The sequence below is a fragment of the Capsicum annuum genome, chromosome 4 (assembly GCF_002878395.1).
Source record: "Capsicum annuum cultivar UCD-10X-F1 chromosome 4, UCD10Xv1.1, whole genome shotgun sequence".
Lineage (NCBI taxonomy): Eukaryota > Viridiplantae > Streptophyta > Magnoliopsida > Solanales > Solanaceae > Capsicum > Capsicum annuum.
In genome coordinates, this window is record NC_061114.1 from 9,169,319 (window position 1) to 9,179,826 (window position 10,508).

The following is a 10,508-nucleotide window of genomic DNA, read 5'->3' on the forward strand; positions in this document are numbered from 1 at the left end:
TTGCCATGTCAAATATACAGACTACTGTAGAGTACACAAAACACACCACGATATGCAAGTACTGAGTGAAATCCTTAAAATGTGTCTACGATAGATGAATATTCAGATAATACCAGAGTATGCGAACACGATATGGCAAGTTTCACTTCAGATCTAAAATACCAAGTCTGAGAAACGATTAGTCGTAAGGAGAGAAGTTACCGGTCTTCCTCTTAACCCTGAAGAACAGGTCTTCTGCAACACAGATCGTCCCTGAACGAACTCCTACCACCACGACAACATGAGAAACTCCATTTGAGGGTAGTATCGGTCGAAAGCGCACCTCGAGATCTACAAGAAACCTGGCTTTGATATCATGTTAAGATCGAAATCGAGTTGGATTTGATGAACTGGAATGAAAACCTTAAGCTAATTTTCAGAGAATAAGCGAAGAGAGAGAAAGAAAAATCTTTTCTTATTTCCCTTGGAATCATCTAGAACCGGGTCCACTATTATTTATACTTGATAATAGTGGACCGGGTCGTGGAGAAGGTTACAAACAAATAGGCCCAATCGGATGCATTAATGGATTGTCCTAGTTTATTCACTAAAACCAATTGGACATTAAGAAGAGTAGACATTGTGATACAAAATATACATTCGAAATATACATGTGTTCTACGTAACTCCAACACTTAATCAGACGTTTTGGATTTGAGCTCTGAGAATAGAGTCGTATTTTAGTAGGGAACGTTTAATCTCCAAAATGAGACTTTCCGATACTAATCATCTAAATTATTCATCTCAACAGATAAATACTAGACATCGAGCAGGAACCCTTAATTACAATTTGACTAGAGTTTCCTCCAACCACATTCTTGAAATGTCCATTAAATTAGGACTTAAACAACCATTAATACACAAAATTCCATCTCATTCACACAACCATATTCACCATCCAAAATTTGTGATGGGTGCTAAATATTGTTCTTTCATCTTTAATCAGAAGTTTCAGATTTGAGTTCTGAGAATGAAGTCGTATTGAGTATATAGGAAGCGTTTAACCTCCACAATGAGACTTTTCGATACTAATCTAGATTATTCGTCTGAACAGACGATGAATACCAGACATTGAGCAGAAACAAAAAAAAAATGTAAAGCATCTAGTACCCCTTGAACTATGACTAAATTTGCTACGACACACTCCAACTTCACAAGGGTCCTATTACCCCTCTGAACTCAATTTTAGTGTATTTTTGTCATCTTTTTTAGCTGATGTGACACCTTTTTAGCTGACGTGACACCTTTAATGTGAGTCCCATTTTTATGTAATAACTATGCCATGTTAGTACAAAAGGGTGACAAAAATACGCTAAAATTGAGGTCAGGGGTAATAGGAACCATATAAAGTTGGAGTATGTCGTAGCAACTTTAACTATAGTTTGAGGGGTACTATATGCTTATCTCAAAAAAAAAAAAATAAGAACCAATAACTATATGGATAAGCTAGATTAATTAATTTGTAGATATATAACAAAGTTCAACACAGATTAATTAGTCTAATTACAATTTGGCAAGAGTTTCTTCCAACCACATTCTTGAAATGTCCATTAAATCTGGACTTAAACGAACCATTAATACACAAAATTCCATCTCATTTACACAACCATCACCATCCAAATCACCTTCATTCAACATGTACATCACTTCATCATCACTCATATCATTGTCTTTCAATCCCAAAAATTCTAAATTCTTCTTTAAGCTTTCAAATGTTATGACTTCCCTTTGTTCATCCATTAAAACCCTAAATCCATTTCTTAACTCTTTCAAGAATCCCTCAGCTCCAAGTTTCTCCAACATTGATGGAAAAAAATCCTCAAACACCACGTCGCGCTCCAATGTAGACATCGATAGATATTGGACTAGTACTGGTAGAGTCAGAAATTCTGTCGAGGGGATTCAAAAAAATGTGGAGAATGTCACCACTAGGAGTCTAGGACTATATGAACCACTCGTTGTGTCAAGGTGATTCAACAATTTATATATATACACGCAAACAAAATAAGAATCTCTTAGCCTCTTTTTACGTGAAAATTATTTAACGAAAGAAATTCAATTGAACGCCTTTCCAAAAGGTGGGGGAGTAATTAGAAACTTTAACAAGGGGTGTTGAAAAAAAGATGTAAGTAGGACACCACTAGGATTTGAACTTGATAGGTACGTTCGTAAGACAATATAATTTTTCACCAAAAGAAATTCAATTGAATGCCTTTTCAAAAGGTGGGGGAAATAGAAACTTTAACAAGGGGGTTGTAAAAAAGATGTAAGAATGACACCACTAGGATTTGAACTTGATACGTTTGTCAGACAATATAATTTTTTAACGAAAGAGATTCAACTGAATGTCATTTTGCCTCGATTGAAGCAAAAGTATTATTACTGGATGTAGACTTAAAGATGGATATAGACAATCAAAGAAAAAAAGATGATGAATTATGATGAATACAAAGTGATATTTATATATATAAATAGGAGGAAAATGTATAGGAAATTTTGGTGGAAAAAGTCCAAGAAGATGTAAATTGAAGGAAAGTACATAAAAGATAGCAAATAACATTTCCTGGAAGTTGCATGGGAAGGTACCACCATACATTAAATTATGTATATTTTTGTGAGGATTCTATATGTCATGGAGAGCATTTTCCCTAAAATATATAAAAAAGTTTTAGATAAGTTCGGAAATATATCTAAATTTTGACAAAATTTGTTGCAACACGCCTCAATTTTTTTGGGGGGGCCTATGAACCCCTTAGATTTTTTTTTTACCGTATTTCTGTGGCATATATTTGTCAGCTGGACCACTGCGTGAATACACGCGCACTGAGCGCATGAGGGTCTGAAGTGGTCCAGCTAAGCAAATATATGCCACAAAAATACGGTAAAAAATAATCTGGGGCATCATAGGACCCCCGTAAAGTTGAAGCGTGTTACAATAAATTTCACTTAAGTTCAGATATATTTTAGGCCTTTTCTCAAAAAAAATAAATAAATCAATTTGCTTAAAGTATTTTTCAACCATTAATTGTCACATAATCATATATAACAATTCATTAATTTGTTCCAATTTTTTATATGCTTTCTTATTTCTTCTAAATATAAATTAAGGTGACGTGCAACAACTATTTGTTTAAAGTAATAAGTCATGTATATATAATACTATATATAAATCACCCGTGCTAGCACGAGCCCAATATATGTTATTTTTTATATTAGTTTATGTGACGTAAATAGAATTTTGATAATCAGTCATTAAAATAATTTATGTTTTTAATTATTGTGATTTATAATACTTTTTCTTCTATTCTAATTCAAGTGACACTGATATAATTTCTAGAGTGAGCCAAATATTTTATATCTTTTAAATTTTTAAGTTGTTCATTATTTGATTTATAATGTTTTTCACATAATTTTTCAATAAGACTTTATCCGTCCCAGTTTATGTAGCACAAATAAAATTTCGATAGTCAATCAAATTTTTCTATATTAAGTTTTAATATTGTTATTTACTATCCATTTTACCTCATTTTTCAACTAACATATGTTACTTTATGTCTTCCCCTCTGTCTCATCCTAATTTATGTGACACTAATATAATTTCGATAGTCAATCAATTTTTTTATGTTGACATATCATTTTGTGTTTATTTTACTTTTTTGAAGAAATATTATTAATTTTTTAATGCTTAGGTGACCATAATAATTAATTAGGAGTGATATAGGTAAATCACGATTGAAGCAATAAAGCAGACACGACTTAAATAACTCATAATAGCTTATTAGAAGTAATATAGCAAAATTACTATAAATTAAAAATAGGTATAAAAAAAATTTAAGCGGATCTCACATAAGACATCACCTTAATTTAAAACATCAACAGTTAATTTATCATTTTTATTTATTTTACCTTTTTTATTAAATATTATTAATTTTTTTAATATTCAGATAACTTATAATAATTAATTAGGGATGAAATAATAAAATTATGATTGAAGCAGCTGAAGCAGACATATCATAAATATCCATTTTACTTTTTTATTATATATTATTAATTTTTTAATATGTAAATGACATATAATAATTAATTAGGGGTGATATGGTGTGGTGTGTGCTTCACCTGCCACACCGTGACTTATTATATAGGAGAATTAGAAAATATGATGCTATTGTTATTATATAAGAATAATATTTTTTTTTCAATTGAAATGTCTTGTAAAGACTAATTAACAAACTAAGAAGAATATTTGAGCTAATATTGTTTGAAATCCACAACTAATTAAATAATAATGTCTCTGAGATTGTAAAAGACTACTATCTTTTTTTTTTAATTTTTTTTTTTGTTCCTTTCCTTCTTATATTAGCAGGAAAAAATATGTTAAACTATGGACCAACTAATTAGGCCAGCTAATGACAATTCTTCATTATAATTAAATAGCAAGCTAATGATTAGTAGTATTATTTTTTATTCAGTTTCAACTAATCTCATTAAAATCCCTAATCTTAATGTTGTTATTGGCCTGCTGATATATCAAATCAATACTATATATATACACACACACACATACCTGATTGATCATATCATCGTTAATCTAAGGATCTATCAGAGACAAACTCTCTATTTTCTGAAGGTAGGACCGGGTTTAGCATGTCATTAAAAACTTGCCAGCTAGGGTCGAGGGATTCATCTTAAACTTTTTTGGTGGAAAATTATACTGTCAATATATGATTTAAATTATTTTTCTGATCATATCATCGTTAGTCTAAGGATCTATATCAGAGACAAACTCCTTATTTTCTCAAGGTAGGAGCCAGATAGGGTCGAGGAGTTCATCTTAAACTCTTTTGGTGGAAAATTATACTGTTTATATATGATTTAAATTATTTTTTTGATCATATCATCGTTCATCTAAGGATCTATCGGAAACAAACTCTCTATTTTCTCAAGATAGGAGCCAGCTAGGGTCGAGGGTTCATCTTAAACTCTTTTGGTAGAAAATTATACTGTTTATATATGATTTTAATTTTTTTTTTTATATACAATAGATGTTGAACTTCTTTAGACTTCTTTGTGCTTTTATTTTTTCATATTTTGAGATTATACTGGATTAGTTGTTGTTATGGCTATATATTGATCATATTAAATGAATATTAAGAGGTTTCTTCCTCTTCTTATATTGCCAACCAGGAAACTTACAATTACAAAGTCAAATTAAAGGTTAACATTTTAAAGAAAAGTATTTTTTAAGCCATATATTGGACTTTGATTTATAATTGAAAGCAAGCTCAAAGAATGTCTTATTAAGTATTTTGGATAATAACTTACTCTCAAACAAGTTATGGGAGAAACAGAAAAATCCAATATTTAAATTTAATAATTTCATTTCTTTTAAGATTTTAATATTGCATTTATTGTACATTTGAAATATTTTTATTGTCAATTCAAAAGTTAAAGGTGAAGCTATCGTTATAATTAGCGATTATGTAATAGGTTTTGGCACTTTAATTTAGACACATTTTTTTGAGAAACATACTTTCTTCTGAAAAGTAAAAAGTATTTTAACTAACTTATTCTTTTTAAAGATTTACTTATTTAAATAGCGATAAATTTAAAAAGAAAAATTAATACCTTCTTAATTATCTGAAACGACACTTATTTTGAATTAAAATAAAAATACAAAAACACCACTTAATATGAATAGGAGGGAACATTTGTACTAAAATTTATTTAATATTTATAAATAATATATCAAAAATTCAATAAGCAAAGTATATATTGTACTTCAAAACCACTGACTAACTCTTGAATTTACTTCTATGGTAAGTTCATAAGTATTTATTATAATTTTAATATTTTCTTTATATATATAAATTTATTCTTCGTATTAAAAATAAATCTCTTTTCTACCCCAAACGAAGAAAGCCCTTATAATTTGTGTGTTTTTTTTTTGAGCAAATCCGCTCCAATATAATATGACAAAATTATATCATACCGCAACTTAACTTATCATAACTATTTAAAATTTTAATTCTTTAAATTAATTACATAAATCTCTGATTTTTACTTAAAAACTTGAATACATCACTGAATAATGTGATGTATATGTGTAAAATTAAGTGATGTATCCAGAAAATGTGATGTATTCGGCCTAAATCAGCAATTTTTTTTTTTGTAATTTTGAAAAAATTAACAAGGTTCGAAATTATGTAACTTTTACACATAATAATATTTTACAAACTAGACATGACGTAAATGACACTACACAAACCTTATTTGCATGAATTCAATCAGAAATGCATGCATGCAAGAGATAAAGCTCTTAATTTGTTACTTGATCAGGAAGTCATGGGTTTAAGTCGTGGATATAGCTTCTAGCGGAAATGTCAACTAATGCTGCGTTCCGGCTCTTTTTCGATCCTGCATACAGCGGAAACTTTAGTGCATGCGCGGCTGCCTTTTGTTTCTTTCAGAATGCTATAATTGCATTGTTATTTAGGTTTAGCTAATTTTGAGGTCCAAGTAATTCTTGAAAAGATTGAATCTTGGCATGCATTTTAAATGGGTTGATCAGCATTTATTAACAACCATCAAGTTGGTTTTTTAACCCTTAATTATATTACTATGAGAAGATAATATCTTTTAGTGGGGACAACTTTAGTACTCTTTGATTCAGAAATGTTGGGTTCGAGTTATGACAATATAGAATCTTTTAGTGGGGATCAACTTTACTCATTGATTCAGAAATATCGGGTTCGAGCTATGAAAATATAGAATCTTTTAATTGGGTCAACTTTAATCTTTGAGTCAGAAATATCGGGTTCGAGCTATGAAAGTGAGGACACTGTACTCTTTGAGTCAGAAATGTAGAGTTCAAGCTATGAGAATATAGAATCTTTTTAGTGGGGATAGTTTACTTTTTGAGTCAGAAATGTTGAGTTCGAGCTATGGGAATATAGAATTTTTTAGTGGGGACACTTTACTCTCTGAGTCACAAATGTTGGGTTCGAGCTATGAGAATATAGAATTTTTTAGTGGGGTCACTTTACTCTTTGAGTCAGAAATGTCGGGTTCGAGCTATGAAAATATAGAATCTTTTAGTGGGGACACTTTACTCTCTGAGTCACAAATGTCGAGTTCGAGCTATGAGAATAGAAAATCTTTTTAGTGGGACAGTTTACTCTTTGAGTCAGAAATGTCGGGTTCGAGCTATGAGAATATAGAATCTTTTAGTGGGGACAACTTTACTCTTTGAGTCAGAAATGTCGGGTTCAAGTTATGAGAATAGAGAAACTTTTAGTGAGGTCACTTTATTCTTTGAGTCAGAAATGTCGGGTTCGAACTATGAGAATATAAAATCTTTTCGTGGGGTCACTTTACTTTTTGAGCCAGACATATCGGGTTCGAGTTATGAGAATAGAGAATTTTTTTTTAGTGGGGACTCATTACCCTTTGTATGGGTTACCTGGTGTGAATCTGGATTAGTTGAGCTGCGGAGTTTGTGGTGCTGGATGGTTAAAACTTGAGAAACACTTTTAATTAGAAATGTTGGGTTCGAGTTACCTGATACCTATTGTTGGTGGGAGGTGATAGGTATCTCGTGGAATTCATGAGGCATAAAAAATTTGGCTTGTGGTTTTGGATGGTTAAACGTGAGGAACACCCTTAATTAGAAATGATGGGTTCGACGTGATAGCTATCCCGTGGAATTCGGCATACAAAATTTTTAAGTTCCAGACAACTTGTTATGTTGATTTTGTTTCTTTAATATGTTGTTGCATTCTTATGTAAGTTTTAGCCAATGTTGAAGCATAAGTAATTCTTGAAAAGATTGAATCTTCGCTCTGATACCATTTGTAATGGCCCAACCCGCTAGTGATATTGTTCACTTTGGCCTAGACCCGCTCGACTTTAAAACACGTCACTAGAGTGAAAAGCCTGTTTACTTATATACCCATCATCTCTCCTGTGTTTTGCCGATGTGAGACTCCTTATCCTAAGTCATTAGTCAGAAATTTCTAATTTGAGCTGTGATAATAGAGAATCTTTTAGCAGGGATTCTTTACCTTTTGAGTGGGATACGGGGTGTGAATCTAGATTCGTGGGTTTTTGGTGCTGGCCGGATGGTTAAACTTGAAACACCCTTAATCAGAAATGTCAGGTTCGGGCAATGACTTTACCCCCTGAGTGGGCACACCTGGTGCGAATCTGGATTAGTTGAATATTGGATTTTTGATTCTACTTTTCGATCAAATTAGTAGATAATCTAAGTTCTGTTGACTTTGTTATTTAATACAACATTCCTCTGTGATTGAGCCACATATAATAAGATTTTTGTTTATTTAGCTTAGAATAATGTCTGTTGTGAGCTTATAATTTGTTCAGGTTGTCATGGAACATGTTGTTTTGTCTTGAAAACATGTCATTTTTATTTGTATCCCGAATCAATATTAATGAAGTGACTGAACCTAAGGATTCATTCATGCTATAAGAAAAAAGTTCTAAAGAAAATGATGATCACGCGGCCGAGATGGGATTTTTTTTCTGGTTTATGATGTTTAAAATTATGTTTTTACCACTAGTCTGTGCTGAAAATGATACTTTAACTCAGTCGCTGAATCAATCTCTTGTCTCCGCTAGGCTTCGTCAGTCCAAGTAACTCGAGGAGCAGACTATATCTCGGTATATGGTTCCTGTTCAGAGAGTTTTGTGGGTAGCGAACAGAGAAGATCCACTGCACCAGCTGCAATCTGGAAGATTAATTGGAGGTGATGGGAACCTCAAAATTCTTGACGACAATCAAAATACCGTTTGGTCAACAAATGTCGTCTCTGTTGAGTCGAATAACACAATTGTCGTGCTTACAGATGAAGGTCGACTCATTCTTAAAGACACTATACTATCTCAGGAACATCTTTATGGGACCGTCCCTGTGATACCTGTATGTTATCAGGAATGGTTGCTGTTATCATGATGTAAATATTGTATATATTAATGGAACCATATATTGTTGTATATTAGTGTAGTTACATAGATTTGATTTTGTAGTTAAAGAGAATAGTAGTGGCTTTAGTAGAGCAGATTTGGTGGGATAGAATAGCGGATTTAAAGGGATAGAAAAGCTGATCTTTAGGGATAGGAAGACGGATCTTTAGGGATGTAAGCATTGAGTATTTTCTATTTAATGACAAGACTCTCAATATTGGTTAGGGGAATGGATTGGTAGTTTGTTTATATGAACTTTGGTAATCCTCACCTCTAGCTTTTGAGATTGAGTTAGGCCCAAGATCCATTCTTTACAGTTTCCGGATACAACACCAGGACGGGAGTGAAACTAGTCTATCTTATCATCCTGTCCGGCAGGCTGAAGATGACCCATCGCCTGGTAAGTTTATCACTGGACTTTCCCTAGATATGCCACCTCAAATGTGGACTAATTACTCAAGGCCTTACTGGCGAGCTTAACCATGGGATGGAGGGAGTTTCATAGGCATACGTGATCCCGGCAAGGGGTATGCAAGTGGTATAATTATAGTATCAGATCATAAGCATCAGGGATCTGCCATTCTCAGTTTCAATACGTTCAACAGTTCCGAACCCCAATTATAGGACTTCATTGGGTATATATGATGTTGTAGCTAGCTTATTTTTCAGTTTTAATTTTATTCGGTATGATGATGACATGTGTTAAGCTTAAATGGAGAAGTGAAGATTCATATAACTAACTTCAACTTGTTTGGGATTGAATTGTTTTACTGTTACAACTGATAAACTTAAATTACATTAATGTGATGAAATACAATTTTTTATATGTAATACGCACCCTTCTTTGTTGTTGTTGTTTTCCTGATCTTGGTTTCTTGCTTCACAATGCACCCTCTGCGGCTCTTATTTTTATATGTAAACATACACTCAAATTTTTCTCTAACTGACAAGTAAACACTCCAACTTTGAGTATGCACATCTAGGAACCTCAAGTCGTCTCCGTTTTGTCACTTGAATACTCCAACTTACAAAATGATCATCTAGACAACTCCAAGTTAGAGTCGGGTGTCCATAAGACACATTGGAGACGAGTTAGTGTTTAGTTTCCATTGGAGATCAAATTTGAGGTGTCTTATTGTCAGCTAAGCCAAGTTTGCGTGTCTGTTTATGTAGTATGCCTTTTTTAAACAAAGACAAACTTTTCGTCACATTAAAGTTTTCCAACCAAATAATTTACTTTCTACATTGCACTGGATAAAATAGATAATCAAGTTATGTTGACTTTGATATTTGATATAACAAGGAAAAGTATTTTCTTTCAATCTTGTCAAAGCTACAATAGCTTTAGATAATATATATTTAGACAGTTTGAAGTCAAGGGAAAAGATGTCATTTTCATCATGAAGTGAACAGTAAATAAGTACAAAGAGTAGGAGTTTCTGTTACATCTGTTACAAGGATAATGTCAAACTACTTGGTATACTGTTGAA

At 32.2% G+C, this 10,508-nt stretch overlaps 1 protein-coding gene across 1 annotated transcript; it reads right to left on the reverse strand.

Annotated features, from left to right (window-relative positions):
- Nucleotides 1-1,483: 1,483 nt before the first annotated feature.
- LOC107854184 (calcium-binding protein PBP1) lies at nucleotides 1,484-2,023 on the reverse strand. Its single transcript, XM_016699175.2, has one exon. The coding sequence runs from the start codon at nucleotides 1,888-1,890 to the stop codon at nucleotides 1,543-1,545; it is 348 nt and encodes a 115-aa protein (XP_016554661.1). The 5' UTR covers nucleotides 1,891-2,023; the 3' UTR covers nucleotides 1,484-1,542.
- Between the last annotated feature and the right edge of the window lie 8,485 nt (nucleotides 2,024-10,508).

Excerpts from the sequence above, each read along its gene's own strand:
- LOC107854184 (XM_016699175.2), bottom strand. The coding sequence starts at position 1,890 with ATGTCTACATTGGAGCGCGACGTGGTGTTTGAGGATTTTTTTCCATCA.